The sequence below is a fragment of the Protopterus annectens genome, chromosome 1.part0 (genome assembly GCF_019279795.1).
Source record: "Protopterus annectens isolate FY-2018-M chromosome 1.part0, PAN1.0, whole genome shotgun sequence".
Taxonomy (NCBI): Eukaryota; Metazoa; Chordata; order Ceratodontiformes; family Protopteridae; genus Protopterus; species Protopterus annectens.
Window position 1 is genome coordinate 500,830,631 of NC_056725.1, and position 19,393 is coordinate 500,850,023.

Here is a 19,393-nt window from a genome sequence, read left to right on the forward strand (position 1 = left end):
GAGGAGGGGTAGCAATTCTGTATAAAACAAAGCACCAGATTATTACTTTAGACCTGACTCTTACCCAAAACAATAATGCTGAAGTAATTAGCTCTAAACATCTAGTCAATACGACTAAATCCATAAACCTCATTTGTGCATATCTCCCTCCTGGAAATAATATCAACACCCTTGAACATATCCTTAACCAACTCTCTACCAAACTCCCTCAAGAAACACTAGTCTTAGGAGACTTTAACATAGATTGGCATTCCTGTAACAGTACTAACCCCATTTCCCATATCAACCTTTATGGCTTTAAACAACTCATTAATAGTCCCACCAGAACCAATAAAACAAACAATATGGAAACCACCTTAGACTGGATTCTTACTAATACTGCCTTGCAAACCTACCAATCAGGCACCATTCCTGATGACCTTAGTGATCACTCTCTAACCTATATCATTAGATACAAAAATAACCTAACCTTATCTACCACTTTCAAAACCCTACGTACTAAAAACCATTTTAACCCTGCTCAAGCTGAACTTTCACAATGTAATTGGGCCCCACTAAAACATCTCCCACTGAATGAAGCAGTGGAATACTTCAATTCATCATTCCTATCTATCCTAGATCACCATGCCCCAAGTCGTACCATCAGAACCAAAACTAAAACAGCGCCCTGGCTAACCAAGAATATTAAGCAAAAAATCATTCTCAGAAATAAATCTTGGGATAAATGGCGATCTACTAAAAACCAAACTGACCACCAAAACTTTAGGGAGCTTAGAAACAGTATAAAAAAGCCATTCTGACAGATAAAAAGAACTATTCCTTTCAATTACAGAAAACCACCAAAAAGGAACCTAAAAAATTTTGGAACAGTATTAATAATCTTCTAACCCCAGTCCAGGCTATCACACCCAACCCTCATGATTCTGACCCTGACAATCCCACACAAATAGCCAATGACTTCAATTCTTTCTTCACCAATACCATACAAACTCTTGCAAACCACCTGTCTCCTGACACTTTTAAACTTCTCTCACCTACTTTAAAAAACACTTTTCCTCCACTTCACCTACAACCTGTATCTACCACCTATATTCAATCTTTGATCCAAAAACTTAAAACCTACCTCCCCATCTGCAGACAAGCTTCCTGCAGAATTCCTGCAAATAGGAGCAAAAGCCACTGCTTACCCAATTTCTATCCTAATAAATAATAAACTTACATCTTCTCTGTTCATAGACCTATCAAAAGCCTTTGACATGGTTAATCATAAACTCCTTCTGCACATACTAAAATCTCTTGCACTACATCCCTCTTCCTTAACTTGCTTTACTTCTTATCTTGAAAACCGTCATCAGGCAGTTCTCTGGAAAAGTTCACTTTGATCTTCTCTCCTTCCTAACTCTTTAGGAGTACCTCAAGGGTCTATCCTAGGCCCACTTCTATTTTCTATCTTTATTAATGACCTCCAATCAGCTATCCCTAGCACTACCTGCATACAATATGCAGATGATTCCACTATAATTTGCACTGCTTCCTCTCAAACTGAACTTCAGTCTTACTCAAAAAGCCTTTTTCACTGTTGAACAGTGGTTCTCTGACTGCTGTCTACTCCTTAACCCTAAGAAAACCAAATTATTACTATTCTCACCTACCCGTAAATCTACTTCTCTAAACTTCTCTATTACTTCCACTGATAACACTCAAATTTCTCCTGATTCTTCAACAAAACTGCTAGGTGTTACTATTGACAATAATCTTAACTATGATTGTCACATCAACAACACAATAAAAGTAGTTAATAAAAAGATTGGATCCCTGTACAGAATCAAACCCTTCCTTACACCTGAAGCCCGGACCACCTTAGCCCAATCTCACCTTATCTCTATCCTTCTATATGCTTCCCCTATTTTCACTAATCTCTCTAAAGGTAACCTTAAGAAACTTGCTACATCTTACCATAATATTGCTCGATTTGCCACAGGATCCCAGTTTAGAACTCACCACTGTCTAAACTTAAAACAACTAGGCTGGCTTGAACTTCCAAACAAGCTCAGTTATCAACAGCTCTTAATAGCTCACAAAATTTTATATCAACCATCTAAAACACCAATACTCAGTAATCTCTTGACTCCCTACAACAACCTGAAACAACTACATTCTTCAGACAAACTACTAGTTAATGGTACCAAACCCATTAATTCTGCAGGTAATTGCCTTTTTTCCAACTCAGTTGGCAAAATATGGAACAGCCTCCCATCAGATATTTCTTCTTTGGCCACTCTTCCACTCTTTAAAAAACAACTGGAAATCCATCTTAATAAATACTGGCTTTGCTCCTGTACCAACCCTGACTAACCTTCCTTCTTCCTTTCCTCTACCACAATACTTCCTTATCTGCTACGGTATCCTGACGGACTTCCTCTGACATCATATTTTTGTAGATATAACTGATCTCATATATATTGTATAAAAAAAAAATTATGTTGTCTACCTTATTTTCAAGACAATGTATGATTCTCTCTATGTTTTGATACTATCAAATTTCCATACTGAAAGTATTTAATCATTTCCATGAATTTTTTCTTGTTATGGATATTTTTTTTACTGATAGATGTATATTACTTATACTAAAATCTTCTTATCTTTTTTGCTTAATGCTTTTGTTTGTTGTGTATTTGTATTCTCTAATCTTGTTTTAACCAATGGAGCTTTTCTCCCTGGGCTTCCACTGAAAATGGACATATATCCAGCTGGACTAGCCCGGTCAACAAATGTAAAATAAATAAATAAATAAATATATGTGTGTGAATGAGAGGGAGGATAGAGGAATGGTGAGGATGTAAGGAATAGAGGTGGCAAAGGTGGATGAGTTTAAATACTTGGGATCAATAGTTCAGAGTAATGGTGAGTGTGGAAGAGAGGTGAAGAAGAGAGTATAGGCAGGATGGAGTGGGTGGAGAAGAGTGTCAGAGTGATTTGTGACAGACGAGTACCAGTAAGAGTGAAAGGGAAGGTCTGCAAGAGGGTAGTGAGACCAGCTATGTTATATGGATAGGAGACAGTGGCATTGACAAAAAGGCAGGAGTTAGAGCTGGATGTGGCAGAGTTAAAGATGTTAAGATTTGCATTGGGTGTGACGAGGGTGGACAGGATTAGGAATAAGTATATTACAGGGTCAGCCCAGGTTGGAAGATTTGGAGACAAAGCCAGAGAGGCAAGATTACGTTGGTTCGGACATGTGCTGAGGAGGGATGCTGAGTATAATGGGAAAAAGATGCTAAGGATGAAGCTTCCAGTTAACAGGAAAAGAGGAGGGCCTAAGATAAGGTTTATGGATGTGGTGAGAGAGGACATGCAGGTGGTTGGTGTGACAGAGCAAGATGCAGAGGACAGGAAGAAATGGAAACAGATGATCTGCTGTGACGACCCCTAACGGGAACAGCCGAAAGAAGATGATGATGACTAGTAAAGTTAGATACAATATATTTGAGGCTTAATGGGAAACCCCTATAATGCGTCTTTGCTCTATAATAATTCCTATTGCATACGCTTTTAATTTTTTACTTTCTTCCTGCATTATCAGTTAGTGGAGCATTTTATCTCTCAATGTTTTGAAAATTTACTTAACTATTTAATAATTTGTTATGCTTGCACTTGGTCAACCCAATGCTGGGGCCCTCAGACTGATTACTGATGGGTAAATTCAGTATATGAGTTCATCATAGGTCTGTGACCCTAGAAAAGGAATTGCTTTACATTAAGAGGGATTTTGCTCAGGTGGTTACTTCTGTTACTCAATATTCTGGCCATATACTTGATTTGGTGCTTGAAACTGGCGTGTGTACCTCTGACTTGATGGTGGAACTTGTCTCATGGTTAAACCACCACCTTGTTCAGGTTGCAGATGTCTTATCTCAATTATAGCTCCTCAGTCTTGAACTTGTGGAATATAGGAATTTGCATGCTCTGTCAACCAGTTTTCTCCTTCTTTCCTCCAGTTCCTCAACGTTTCCTTTGACACCCATTGCAACTAATCCGTTTGGCTTATAGTAAGCTTGTTAGGGTCTCTGTCCTATCTCATTTACCACCTGTTCACCTCATTATGCATAATCCTTGGCTTGATGCTGAGCTTAATGGGTTGAGGAAAGTGAGGCACAGGCCCAAGCATGAATACCAAGCTTAGGATGGATAAGCCCTGTTTTGCTTATTAAGCAGAAATTTTTCATAAAAAGGAAGCGTTCATGCCTAGAGAAATCTCTACTGCACTGAAGTGACTGCCAGTCCAGTTTTTTTTTTTTTTTTTTTGGATGACTGACAGAATGTAAGAAGTGTTTTCTTGCAAAGAATGTGAGTAGGCCAGTAATTGGTCATTCAGCTCTTTGTTGCAAGGTTGCATCACTGAAGGTTGTTTCTTCTTCCAGTAAGCTCATGAGAAGAAAAAGGGTTTGGTCCAGAGTTTTAACAGCCATGTCAATGGGCTGTAGTCATTCATTTCCAGCTATCAAATTTCTTGTGTGTGTGTGTGTGTGTGTGTGTGTGTGTGTGTGTGTGTGTGTGTGTGTGTGTGTGTGTGTGTGTGTGTGTGTGTGTGTATATATATATATATATATATATGTGTGTGTGTGTGTGTGTGTGTGTGTGTGTATATATATATATATATATATATATATATATATATATATATATATATATATATATATATATATATATATATATATATATAACACTGTTACCCTTCATCCTTAATAACGATGAATGATGTGTAGTTTTCAACTGTGATTGTGGCTCTAAGTGAGAGGAAATTGAATGTCTGCCTTTGGACAAATTGTCTTTCTACATAATGGAGTGTATGCAACTGAAGTGCCTGTAGACAGATCCTGCCATAGATTTGTTGTGAGTTTCTGTTGATAGAGTACCTGAACTTGTCTCTTTGATTTCAAACATGCAGTTTCATACCTGTGCTTGGAGACTTGCCCAGGTAGACTGACTCCTACTTGCCTTCATGCTTTGGTACTGTGATTTGTTAAATCATCTCTTCTTCTTTTAGTATTGGGATCTTTTCACCATTTTTAAAGGATGCCTTGGTGAGCATTATCTTGAAAAGTCTTCTTTTGATCCTGAGAGTTTTAATAACTACCACCTTATGTCTAACCTTTCATTTATTGGAATGAGATGCAGCGGTATTTGGCTGGTAAGATGAGGTGGGCTTGTTGTTGAGCCTAACTTTAATGTAAGATGAGGTGCATCTCATTTGTGGAGGGATATTTTTGCAGACTGTTGGGCCTAGTATAGAGAAGCAGTGATGTGTACCAGGGAGTTTAGTTCTGGAGGGTTATAGTGTGAGAGAGGGGTGGCTGTGCTGTCAGAGGAAGGCTGCATAATTAATTTAGCTGCTAGGAGAGAGAAGTTCTGGTTAACTAGGAGCTTGAATAGTTGACATCCTAGGAGAAGGTCAACCCTTTGTTGAACAGGATGCAGTTTTGTTTTTTCCAGTGTTTTGCATTGGTGCTCATTTTAGAAAACATGATAATCTACATATTTTATTGGTTATTGTTTGAATGTGTATAAAGTTTGCATCTGATACTGAAGCTATGAAGGCTAGGCCATATTCAAGATGGGTTTTTTCATTTTTTTCTGGGGGTTTTAGATAGAAAGGGGGATATCAGGAATGAGTTAACCTTTTACCTTGTGTTGTCAAGGGGATGGGAGGAGTTAAGAGAAGAGCAAGCCAAATACTGAGTTATTTAAAAGAGGTAGTATTTTGCATGGCGTTGTTGTTGTTGTGATCATTAGTATGCAAAGAGTTTGATGTTTTTTAGGTCTATGCTTGGTTCCTAAAATCATAGTTTTGGTTTGGCTGGAGATGAGAAGGAGTTTTTATTGTAACTTCACTGGATTAGTGCTAGGAAGTCTGCTTGCAGATCTTTCCAGATGTTTAGTGCTGAGTTGTTTGTGTGAAACACTGCCATGTCATCTGCATTGAGTAGACTGGAGAGATGAGGTAGACCAAGGTAAAGTTTATTTATAAAGATGTAGAATATTAGAGGAGCAAGTGTGGAACCCTGTGGTACTCCTTGTTGCAGGTTGACCGATTGGGAAATGGAGGTATGACTTTTGATGGAGAAGTGGCATTTGTTTAGGTGCTTTTTTAAAACAAGGCAGAAGATCAGGATTTTTGCTTATTTGTAGTAGGTAATGGTGGAGGATATTGTGGTTAACAAGATCAAAAGCCTTTGTAAGTTTGATAAAGATGACGCTCAGTAAGCTTCCTGTGTCTGAGTCTATAGGTCTGTGAGCATGCTCTAACTGGAACTGAACCTATGCTGTTTGTGAGAAAGGAGGTTGTACATAGTGTTGCACTGGATGAGTTGAATATAGATAATTTTTTCAAGCAGTTTTGTCTAGATTGTGGAGCATGGAGATTAGCCCTTTATCAGGAAGCATTGAGAAGATTATACTGCTTTGGGAGTGGACTGATAATGACTGTTTCTGTATATCTGACATTATATTTTGTATTAGATAGAGACTGAAGATGTGCTGTCAGGATATGTAAGGAAGTTCCTGCAGTAGTATATGAACCAGAGATAGAGGCCATCTGAGTATTGTTGACTGTTAGTTTATATTTGCTGCAAAAAAGATTCTAAATCTTTTGTTTTGATTTTCTTCAAGTATAACTGAGGAATGCAGAGGGATGTTTTTTTTTGGGGGGGGGGGTTGTCATTGTGAGTGTTTAAGAGAGTGGATAGGGTGGAGAATACAGAAAGGAAGTCAGAGGAAGATTATGTATCTGTTGTCGTCGGATTTTTTTTTACCATTTCTTCCTGTGAGTCAGTTTTCATATTTTATATTTTCATATGCTGACTTTTGTGCCATTGTATTGCTTGTTTCCAGTTGTGTTGTTGCCTATTGCTAGGGGAGTTTTTTCTTCCATGCCTACCAGGTGTCATCTTTAAGATTTAAAAGGGATTTCAGTTCAGGAGTTAGCCAGTCATTTTTTTTGGTTTATCAGTAATTTACAGGGAGAAATGTTTCCAAGTCATCAGGAGATAATCCGTTTTTACATGCACACAATGGAGAAGACTGCCTTTGTGATGTCTCACAGAAAGTAAGAGCAATGCCATACAGTTTTTAAATCTGTAGCTGCAATTCAGCTGTACATGCGATTAATTAATTGTTTTGAGATGTTTTAAAAAGATTCCCACTCTGCAGTGCAAACAACACTAGAGATTGCCTACATAAGCCTGCATGAGCTGCTTGTTCCTACTGTAGACTTATGAAGTTGGTTACTAACCACTCAGAATCAGGAAGATTAGTAAAATTCACCAGGAAGGAGCTTGAAAGGTTCAGAGCAAAAAAAAAAAAGGCACTATGTGTGTAAAGCATGCTGTTTGAGATGATTTTTTTTTATTTACAGGACACAGTGTTTTGAACACCAGAGAATATCACTCATTATATCACAGTTCTTTAAACAAACCTAAGTATATAAACTGTACAGCGCATGTGACATCTCTTCTCTGGGCCAGTAATCAAGGAGCCTCAGTCCTCACCACTGACACTGGTGAGGAAAGTTCACTTGGAACAAATATAGGTACACACAATATTTCCAGATCTAGCTCTCTGCACCAAGCACATTTTCCCTTAAGAGCACATCGGGAACATGCTCCATCCTGGGGCTGGGTTACCCTCTCTTTCTCCAGAACCCAAATAAGACTCCCCACTGACACAGCTGACATCCAAGTGTTCCAAGCCAAATCCTCCACCACCCTCTCTGTGAACCCAGTGCTCTGTGTCCCTGCTCCAAGTAGTTGACACACATACTCTTTGAAATTTGATTGTCACACACGCACCCCCCCCCCACACACACACACACACACCTGGGAAAGACTGGCACAGATTTACCAGCTGTGCACCCCTCTGCTTAGACTATAACTTAGACTGCTTAGACTTAGACTTAGATACTGCCACCAGAACACTCCAAATCCAGCCACTTTAAGGCTCTTGCGAGGGTACCCAATTATACTGAGCAGAATTAATACTAATACATATGGTATTGTTTGACCAATGCAGCAAGGCTTTCAGAAGCGGCCACAGTGCCAACAAATAAATACAAGTGCTCTCAAAGATTAAAATATTCTCTAAAAGACTAGCCACAATGAAAAGTTTAAATATATTTAATAGTAAATAATAAAAGAACATGAAAATACTAAATATCTATTTACAATAAATACCAGTTTCAGTCACAGTAAATAAAAATAACACAGATGGAAAGATTCACACAGATACAGAAAAACAATACTTAACTAATCTCACTATATTTTCTTGACTGATCTAAATAATTACTGTTCCCTAGTTCACTTGCTAGATCAAGGCAAGATGAAGTGGGTGAGTGATCCTTCTTTGTCATGTTTCAAAAACAGACTGCGCTGAGACTTCTGTCTCATCTAGTATTAAAACATCATTTTGGTGCTGGATTATAGAATGACATCATATACATGTGGTCATCTGACTTCTGGTTCCCACACCATCCCCTTTACTAGAAAATGAACCAGAATCTAGCACATATGTGTCATAATACATACACATAGAGCTTTGCTAAGATTTGTTATAGCATCTGGAAGCTAAAAAGCCATTTCAAAAACTTCCACCCTTCTAGGATAGCAGTTAGCTCACCCATAAGGACAATACAGTAGGATTCCTAGTCTTGGTTTTCACAGACACTTTGTCAGAGGCTGCAATGAGAACTGTAAGATACAATCTTTAGGGCCTAAACCAAGTAATTTAATTTTAGACTATTTTTTAAAGTTAAAAGCTTGTACACCAATATAAGCCATGATTTTGGGTTAGAGGCCTTGAGACGGTTTTTGGGTCAGTCACCGGTTTCTGAATTTGTGATTGAGTTAATACATTTTTCGTTAACAAACAACTATTTTGAGTTTAATAACATCATGTATCGCCAGAAACAGGGTACAGCCATGGGGGCTCCATTTGCCCCCATGTATGCCAATTTGGCGATGGGACTTTTTGAATATGAATATATTTACAAACATAAATTTTTCCAAGATTGTGTCATCAAATATTATAGATTTGTAGATGACCTGATTTTTTTGGTAGAGGGGGATCAATCAAGGGCTATAGAATTCATTTCGGACTTGAAACATAATAGATTTGGGCTGGACTTTGATGGACTGACCATGGGTCCCAGGATACCTTTTTTGGATGTCATTTTGGACATTTCCAGTGGTTATAAATTAATAACCTCGGTTAACAGAAAGTTTGAAGGTCCGACTGATTATGTATACGGTACCAGTGGACATGTTCCCCATATCAAACATTCTTTACCATATGGTGAAATGTTAAGATGTTTTAGACTTTGTAATGATGAAGATGTATTTAATAAAGAATTAAAATTAGTTTGCAATTCATTCCTTACAAGAGGATATAACATATCCTGTCTGGAGGAATGTTTGAATAAATTATGGAAATATATTAATAAAAATAATGAAGGAAATGTGAGAGAAAAAAGGAGACCAGAAGCTAATATGCCCAAAATAAAGTGGAAAAAACAAACTTCTGGTGAAGACATATATTTTGTCACTACTTATGGCTGTTATACTTCTGAATTTGTTAAAAATGTTTCTCTGTTTTGGAAGCATTTTAGTTCTCTTGATGAAGTTAAATCTTGGTTAGATGTAAATCTAAAATTTTCATATAGAAAAGGCAGAAGTATCAAAGATTTATTGGTGCACAGTAAATTTAAGATACCCATAGAGGGCTTGGTGGAACAAGTTAGGCTACAAGGAACCTATCAGTGTGGGAAATGCAAGGCATGCAGCTTTGTTATTTGTAGTTTTAGTCACATAAATGGCATTCCTTTCAATGTTCATGGCTGTTTTAATTGCAAAACAGAAGGGGTAATTTATGCATTATCATGTCCTTGCCAAAAGTTTTATATTGGGGAGACAAAAAGACCTTTTAAGGTGAGACTACTGGAGCATGTCAGAGACATAGTTAATGTAAAGAATGAGAGCCCTGTGGCTCAGCATTTTTTTGAAAAACATAATAGTGATGAAAGGTTGCTTAAAGCTTCAATTTTGGAGCAAGTATCTAATAATGATGTTGATATGTTTAGAATCAAACAGTTATTATTATATAAGGAAACTGTATATATTTTAAAGTTTAAAACTTTATGTCCAAATGGTCTTAATGAAGACTTTAATTGGAGAATGCTGTCTAAGTAATTAACTTTTATTGCATTGATTGCTCAATTATATAATTGGTTTAACCTGTATATAAGACCTGTTGGTTTTTTATTTGAGTTATACTCCTGGAAGGCGAAGGCCGAGACGTCAGAGTTTTTTTGTACTTTTGAGAATAAATCGAGCTTGGTGAATCCTGCTTTGTTGTTCTTCTGCATTCTACATTTCGAGTGCTGTTGTTTATGCTATTTTTTAAAGTTAGCTGGACTGAGATTAACCTCTTCTCTTCCAGTATCCCCTGTTACAATATATTCATTTCAACAGGTACAATACAGTCTGACCTACAGGTGTTTTTCTTTCGGTCCAGCAGGATCCACTGTTGATACATTTTAACACAAGCAGCTTTACATATACGTTTTCAATACAAGCACCTGTACAAATCAGTTTGATGACATATAATTCTTTACACAACTCCAACTAGCTGTTTTGGCATATGTTACATATCCACTGCCCTACTTCCCGTGGCATAGCTGCCAGTACCTCACATCATCACAGTGTATACTAGCCAAAAATATTATGTTCTTATGACAGCAAGTAGGTCTTAGCAGTTCTCTAGTCTTTTTGCATTTTGCAACTTACAACATATAGTAAATGGGTTAAGGACTTCAAGTTCTGAAAACAAAATTGAGCCCCACTACATTTTCTGCTGGTGCTGTACTTTAAGCCCTTTTTTGCAGGGCTCATGTTAATGACAATTTTTAGGTTTGCCGGGGTGAGTATCGGTGGTTAGGGTTTGATGAGCTGCAGTGTGATGATGCTGCAACTTGACAAGTCAGTGTAGATCCTCTGGATAAACTCAAGAGGTAATGTCTGGTGTTAATTCCCATTCCAGTTACTTTGGAATTTCTAATATCCCGTAAGAGTCTGTTGATGTTATCCATCTACCTATCTCCATTAGGAGAACTCATAAGGAAAGTTGTGCAGACGATACTCAAGTTTACATCATCCTCCACTGAAACTAGTACCAATAAGTATCATACTTACTAAAATGCAAAAAAGACAGTATGGGAGTAGGAAGTATGAAGAAAAGATGAGACAACAGTATGTAAGTAGATATCGTACAAACATTTTGGTGCTGGCTGAGTAAATGGTGAAAGAGATATGATACATACTGTTGATAAGGAAATTAAAACATTGGTCAGTAGTCATGCAAATGGATGGTTGCTTCTCAAGTTTGCATATGAAGAGGTCAGTTTTGATTCACGACAGTGCTTGTGGAGGTGATTAAGCTAGGCAAGACTGTGAGAGATAAATTTGCATTGAACAAATAATGTGTGTTAATAGGGAACATGACTAAGGCTGCATATCTGCATTTTTAAAATGGTCATTATGTGAAAAAAACATTGTAGTTTTCTTATACGTCTTACCAGGTTTTCAAAACCACATTTCTAAAGCAGCATAAACAGACAAGAAAGTGTAAACAAAAAATAAGCTGGAAAAGTGCATAGTCTAAGTTCTCACAAAAAATACTTGACATAAATGTGCTTTAGTTATTGTACTTTTAATGACAAACTGGGAGCCTAAGAGAAAGCATGTTATAATGTTCAGGCAAACTTTTTAAAATGCCTAAGTTATGCCAGGAAGTTGAAAACATTTACACAATTCATTAAACCACATGCCTTATTCTTCATTTCACAGTTCCAAGTTTGAAGAGTAACTACATCCGTGCAAGTGAGAGAAATATAAGTAATATTCCTGTCATCTGGTAAGTACATAATCTCTAAATGAAAGATGAATATAGATATGGCTTGGTTATGTTTAACAAACTCAGTATTTGCTGTTCATTTTGGTGTAGTAAAGAAGCTGTAGAACCCCCATATTGCCAGAGTTTCTGTTTTTTTTTGGGGGGGGGGGCATGGCTGTGTGAGGGCCAGTGACACATTTTTGAAGGAACACTCCACCAGTGGCTCATGGGGACCTTTTATATGTTATAGAAGTTATGGCTTACTGACTCTAAAATTGAAAACTTGAAGGAATGCATCTGCATTCCTGCCTGCAATCTTCATTTGGATTTGGAGGTTGTTTGTCTAACAGACAGAACAGCAAAAAAAAATTGCTGAAAGCCACTGTCAGCAAAAACAAACTTAAACTTTTTTTTTTTTGCAAAGGGCAGGCCCCCTGCACCCCCATCTAGCGGTAGACCCCCAACATATATATACCAACTCCACAATTACACAACACTCCAGATATTCACTGAAAGTGGCTTTCAGTGATAATGTCCTTGTGCTTTTGTTATTCAGACAAACAGCAACCAACAAAAACACACATTACAGGTTCATAGGTAAGTACTAAGCTAGCTGCCCTTGCGGGCCATTTTAAGCCAAGCCAGTTTCAGTTTTGTGCTATAAATAACCTATCCCATTTGGCTATAGATTGGCTTTACCCATCCCATGGTCAAAAATTATATATTTCTTCTAACAAGAATAACTAATATCATACCATAAATAATTTAAGGGGACCCATGAATGGAGTAAAGCATTTAGGAGCTTCCTCTGTCCATTAGTAGTACAGGAGGCAGTCCTGGGTAAATTTTCTGTTTCCCATCCATAGATTTTAGGTGTGCTTGAAAATGGACAGCAGTGAACTTTGTTTTATGGGGAATGACAGGTTTGTTCCACAACAGCAGTATCCTCTGTGAAATATTCCTGTCCCTGCAAACCATTCTGTTATTGTTACATAAGATTAGATCCCTAGACCAACTATTTCTGATACCATTTGAGTTGCTGATAAACAGTAATCCATCAGTAATTGGTTAGAAGATGCCTTGTATGCCAGAGACAGGTCACCTGTTAGCAGTCTGTAGCATACTGAGTATAGTTACAGGACCATGAGTCAGTCCATGCAGGACATGTTGTTTAGGTCTTGTATCCTTTTTGTAAAGTATCTGTAGATCAGAGTGTGTATGTACCTTTAAGAAGCTTTCCATGGGCTTGCACTTCTGTAAATACTGAGCACGTGCAAGCTACAATACCATTTTGTAGAGAGATGTGGAGATGTGAGCATGCATGTATGTGTTAGTCTGTCAGTTAATCAGTTTGTTTATATTTTATGTTGCTGCTATCCATCCTGATGTGTTTCTTTGTAAATGAACTACCCCACCTGTTTGTCTTATATGATAATGGAGAACGAGCGACATAGTGCCAGAATCAAGACCAAGAGGCACTCAGTTAATGTTGGAGGAATATAGAGGAATGGATCATCCCTACTGCACATACAACTTACAAAACAGGTCAAAAACTAATTCCAGGTACTAAAACTTGCTTAAATGATTTCTTACTCAAAATATATAAAATGAAGTACTAGCACTCAGAATGCTCAAAATGAATTTCTAGTTAAACGAAATGTCCGAAACTGTGACATATTGATAAAAATATCTGAAGTAGTTACGAAAATGTTTGAAACAATATCCGAATCGCATAAAATGTATAAAACAAGGAAAACGACTGCATTTTTTGCTATGTGCTACTTTTTCACATTAATTAAAGCTATTCAAAATATCCGGTGTACAAAGTGTTCATAAGTTTGTGCAGTATTGCAGTACAGTTATTTTGCAAAACACAACCATTTCAACACATATTTCGCCAAGTACAGTATTCTGAAGAGGTTATTGTGCATTTGAATGTTACTTCAAGTACCTGGTATATGTGCATATCCGTACATAATTATACGGAGCTGGTCTAGCTACAATCTGTTGGCATGGCAGATGGATTTCCCAGACCTAGTCTACTTGTATTTGATAACAATATTTCAGAGAATTGGAGAGTGTTTGAGCAAGAGCACGATATTTTCATACAGGCTGCATTTTCTGACAAAGATGCACATACAAAGGCATTTATTCTGCTTAATTTAGCTGGTTCAGAAGCCATAGAAAGAGAGCGTTCATTTGTGTATGCACCTGCTGTGTATGCAGGGGAGGGGATTAACCGCCATATAGTGGTACCGGCTGAAACAAGGGAAGACCCCGAGTGCTTAAACCATAAATTTAGAGAAATGTGTAAGCCACAAATGAATATTACAATGGAAAGGCACATATTTTATTCAAGAGATTAGAAGCCTGGTGAAACCTTTGCAGCATATATAACTGACTTGAGAAATAAGGCTAAAATGTGCAGATTTGGTAATATAAACAGGTGCTTTTGTTTTTTCTTGCTCACCCTTCTTGTCTCTTTTTTTTTTTTTTGTCCAGTTTTGAAAAATGTAGGCACTGCAATGAAAAAAGAATGAGGAGGAGAGGAAATGGGGGAGAGCACAAGGGTCTGGTTAACATAGTATGACAAAATAAAAATCAGTGTTCTTTTTCCCATGCTTGCATAGGGAAATGACTGGGTAAAAACCATAGGCATTATCCAGTAACAAGTTTATTATAAAGCATGTAAATGAAAAAGAATATTAAATAATGTCTTTCTTTCTGATAAACAAAGGGACCCTTAGCAGTTCAGTGCCTGGTTTGCATGTCACCAGAAGACAATTTGATAAAAATGGCTTGGAGAAAGTGTTTACTGAAACCATTCAAGTGTTTTCTCAACTGGAAGAGTTATATAGCTATAAAAAAAATAAATAGCATTTACTAATAGCACAGGGAGTATATGCATCTTATCATGACTAACCTTTCTTTTTGGTTAACTTTAGCCTGTCTGTGTAGCTATCAACTTAATTACTTAAGTTTTTATTAGGAAGCAAAAACTTCAATATTTGAAGATGTGTATAATTTTGTGTGTTATTGTAAAGTTCATAGGATTTAGGAGGGTTTTGTGGGGGGGGGGTTGTTTGTTCTGTTTCAGGGCTTTCAAAAAAACAAAAAGCTATGGAAGATGTGACATAGGAGCAAATGGACATGGCATGAAACAACTGTATAAAAGACCAACCTGCTGAACAGTATATACATGTAATATAAAAGTTGGAACTAGACATTTAGCAAAAGAGCAGTTATATATAAAAGGTGGTAATAATAACTCTATAAGAAAATGATGCTTTCTGTAATGTCTTTCAATCTAAATGGTCTTACAGATAAAAATAAAAAAGAAAGAGTAGTGAACTATATTAAACAAAAAATGTAGAGTGTAAATAGCTATCCTACAGGAGACACACCTGGAAAGAACTGAACATTTGAATTTGGTAAAAAGGTTTTCAGGATGGTTATTCAGTGGAGTATTTGGGGCAAAGGAAAAGAGTACATATATTAATTGCAAGAGGAGCTCCAATAGTGATAGAAGAGGCAAAAAAGGTAATAATGGAAGATACATAGTACTAAGGGGCTACAAGGCTAGGGAGGAGGATTGCACAGGCATTGCATTTATATCCTCCCTAAAACTGTTATAATGGAGCTTAAGAAAATTTTGGGAGAAAAAATTCAGCAAGGAATATTACTTATAAGTAGAGACTGGAATTTGGTTTGCAACAGTGAAGATGTGTCTGGGGGGCCTAGAAGGGATAATATAACATGGGAGGTTAGATTTTGAAGACATTTATGAAAATGTTTGGTGTGGAAGATGTGAATTCAGTGCTAGGAGTTTGGAGTGAATTTACGTATTACTCACCGAGATACAAAAACTGGGCTAGGCTAGACAGATTTTATATCTCACAGGAACATGTGCATTTAACTGAAGGTCTTGAAAGGCCCCCAATAACTATTTCAGATCATGCACCAATAGTAACTAAAATAAAAATACAAGGTAATGAAATGAAAATGAGACACTGGCGCTTCCCCACCTACCGGTTAAAAAGAGAGGAATTTAAGGAATGGGTTGTGGAATTAATTCAGGCGCTACTAGAAAAGACATATTTGTCTTCTGAAAGCATAGCTAAGGAGAGGGATAAAATTAAAGTGGAGTTTAAAACTAGGTTGGAAATAAAAGAAAGGGAGATATGGCTAAACAGTAACAAGAATTATTTAGAGGGATTGACTAATGTTAAAGTATTGCAAAATAGGGGGAATGTCTCAGAACAAGAAAAGGAGCAACTGCAGAATGCTAAACAGAAAATAAGGGATTACCTCAGTAATATGCATGTTAAGCAACTGTTTTTGATAATAATTCTAGAGCACAAAAACTTTTAGCACAACAACTCCGGCAACAAAAAGTGGAAAGGTCAGTCACCAGGCTTAGGGAGCCTATAACAAGGAAGATAACAAGAGACCCTGTAGAAGTATTAGAAATATTTCGGAAATTTTATATAAAGCAGAGAAATATGGAAATCAAGAAAAGGTACAAATGGAAATGTTTATGAAAGAATTAAATATGCCAAAGTTAGAGGTAGATGAAGCCCAATTACTAACAGTTAGGGTAGGAAGGGATGAGATAAAAATGGCTATGTATAACCAATTTACAGGAAAGTCCCTAGGAACAGATGGTATTCCTGTGGAAGTTTGGAAGTTAGGAGAGAAAAAAATGATAAAGATCTGGAAGGTTTTGTTTAACAGTACTTTAAGAGGAGGAGAATTCCCAACATCCTGGTAGAAGGCGCTGGTAACGGTAATACTTAAAGAGGGCAAAGATCCATCGGATCCAGCTTCATATAGGCCTATTTCAATACTAAACCATGATGATAAAGTGTTTATGTCTATAATGGCTAAAAGAATGGCTAAAGTGATACTAAAATTGATAAATATAGATCAGTGTGGTTTTATGGAGTAATATCCTTCCATAGAGCCTCCTGGGACATAAAGTAGCTAGGGACTCTGTCTCAGCCATCATGAATGACTGAAGAGTGACAACATTAGATAAAAAAGTTATGCTGTTACCGTAACGTTCCATCTGTGCTGTTCATCTTCATTCATTCTTGACATACCACCCTCCTACCCCCCCCCCCCCAAAGACTCCTGGAGGTTTGGAACTAGTCCTGGTTCTGTAGTAGGGCAGTTGCTCAGACAAAGCTTCTGCTTTTTATTTCTACGGGCAAACTCAATCTGAAGGCAAGGGAAGAGAGGCATTATTGGTAGCCTTAGCTCAAGAGTTTCTGGCTGGCACGAGCTTGTTACAGCGACCGACTCGGTGCCTAGGATGGAACCGAAACCCAACTGTCAAGAATGAATGAAGATCAACAACACAGATGGAACGTTATGGTAAGATCATAACTCCTTTTTCATTCACATGATCTCTGGCAGATATCTGACATGTAGAATAATGCAGGTGTCTTTAACCAGTGGTTTTATGTGTGTGTGTGTCCAGATAACATAGTTTTAAACTGCCTGTGATTTTTCCCTCGTGTTTGAGGTGTGTTCCTTGTATATTTCATGGCTTTTGGAGTGCATTCATTAAATAATACCCATCGTAAAATGACTGCTAATGGAAAACTTGTTATACTAGTAGCTTCAAAGTACGTAAGACTAATATTTAAAACCTGTTCATGAGTTTGGGTCTTTGTCACTTATTCTTGAGCTAAGAGGTTGAGAGGGCATGCTGTTGTTTATGATTTTGATAGCAGTGAGCCAAAATACAGCTTTAGGTCATTTTTTATATATTTATTCACTCACATCTGTGTGTGTGTGTGTGTGTGTGTGTGTGTGTGTGCGTGTGCGTGTGCGTGTGTGCGTGTGTGCGTGTGTGTGTGTGTGTGTGTGTGTGTGTGTGTGTGTGTGTGTGTGTGTGTGTGTCTTGTGTAATTACTTGGTTCTTGCACCCCAGGGTAGTATGCTATGAAGGAAGGATTCAGTTGTAGTAAACAGAAGCATCATTATGTAAGCCATGTTCTTTGGGTATGATCCTTCGTTCCCTTGTTTTGTTGACTGTTGACAGTGTGTTTATTATATGGCTGTGAATAAACTGGACAGTATGAAGACTATACTTTAGTTTTAACATTTTAACTATGAATACATTTTAATGTAGCTTGTTTTTTACAGACAGTGGGGTTTGAAATGCACTATGTTTGATTACACCAGTTTTTCTGGCACTTAGAGCACATGAGTAAGTAGGGCTATGAGTTGTTAATGAGCTGCTTCTTGTAGTGCAAGGTTTGATTCCTTCAGCCTTCCTTTGTTTGTGTTACTCTGACCAAGTCACTTTACCAGACGTGCTCCTAGGCTGCCATTGAATGGGGACTCTTCCATCAAGTGGAATTTACATTTATCTTTTGAATTTCACATAAGCTGCTAGTGAGTGCTTCACTGTATGCTATTTGATTATGTATCCCAGCATGTCTCTTGTAGTTTACTGGGTTGCTAGATGCATTCACAGTAAATGTGAGCTTCAAGGGAAAATAAGTTTACTGTTGCTCATGCTAAGTCTGTTTTCAATATAAAAGTGTTTTGTTTGATGTAATAAATGGCTGTCAGTGCTTTTTGCTGTAAAATGTAAATAAACATTTTAAATTAAATACAAATGACTGAAATCATTAAAAAAGTAAAGAAGGACATATTATGTACGCTGACAGATTTGAACAATGTTTTCCTGTAATTAAGGACTGATAGTAAAGTAATGTGATATGGATATGGCTGGGAGAAGCCCCGGCTTATTACCCTACCTTGAGTCTCATTTGACCATTTTTCAGTTCTGGTAGATGTATAGTAAAATATAGCTTGAACCTTCTCAGGTTCAAATTTCTGAGACATTGTAAGTGATTATAATTATACATTATTTTTTTATTAAACACTGCATTACATTTTTATGGAAAAAAGTGATTATAACTATTTTTCAGCTTTTGTTAAACTACTACATTTTATGAAAGAACTTACGTTTTGGTCATTTCATTAAAACATCAGGTAAAGTTTTGAATGTTTTAAATGCTAAGTTTAAAAGACTGGTGGTAAAACTATTTAATTTTAGCTATTATTTTAGATAGTCACAATATATACACTTGCTTACACTTATTGTGCTATGCATGTCGGTATCTTCTTTTTACATCTAAATTTGTATTTATGTGATTTGTTGGATTGAATGAGTTGTATTTATGAAAAAATGCAAATAAAAGTAATTATTCCTCCATTTCTCCTTACAGACTATCCATCTCTTATAGTTTGCTAATAGAAAATCTTAATAAGTGTTACAAAAAGTATTGTAGACTTATTAGTAAAATAAGCAAAAAGGTGCACTGCACATATACAGAGCTTAGCTTTTGAGTATCAGGACTACAAGAAATTTGAAACCTGGAGAGTAAGTCTCTCCATGATTTGTATTTTATTTTAATTTGTTATTTCTTGCATT

At 37.0% G+C, this 19,393-nt stretch overlaps 1 protein-coding gene across 4 annotated transcripts in view; it reads left to right on the forward strand.

Annotated features, from left to right (window-relative positions):
• Window positions 1–19,393, forward strand: part of SLC29A1 (solute carrier family 29 member 1 (Augustine blood group)) — a 1,418,904-nt gene that overhangs the window by 580,721 nt on the left and 818,790 nt on the right. For all 4 annotated transcript variants that reach the window (XM_044060805.1, XM_044060813.1, XM_044060823.1 and 1 more), the window contains one exon: window positions 11,895–11,961. Coding sequence is in view for 1 of the 4 variants with exons in the window: in XM_044060790.1 (XP_043916725.1) it covers window positions 11,895–11,961 (67 nt within the window). In the remaining 3 variants the exon portion in view is untranslated. The remainder of the gene's footprint in view (window positions 1–11,894; window positions 11,962–19,393) is intronic.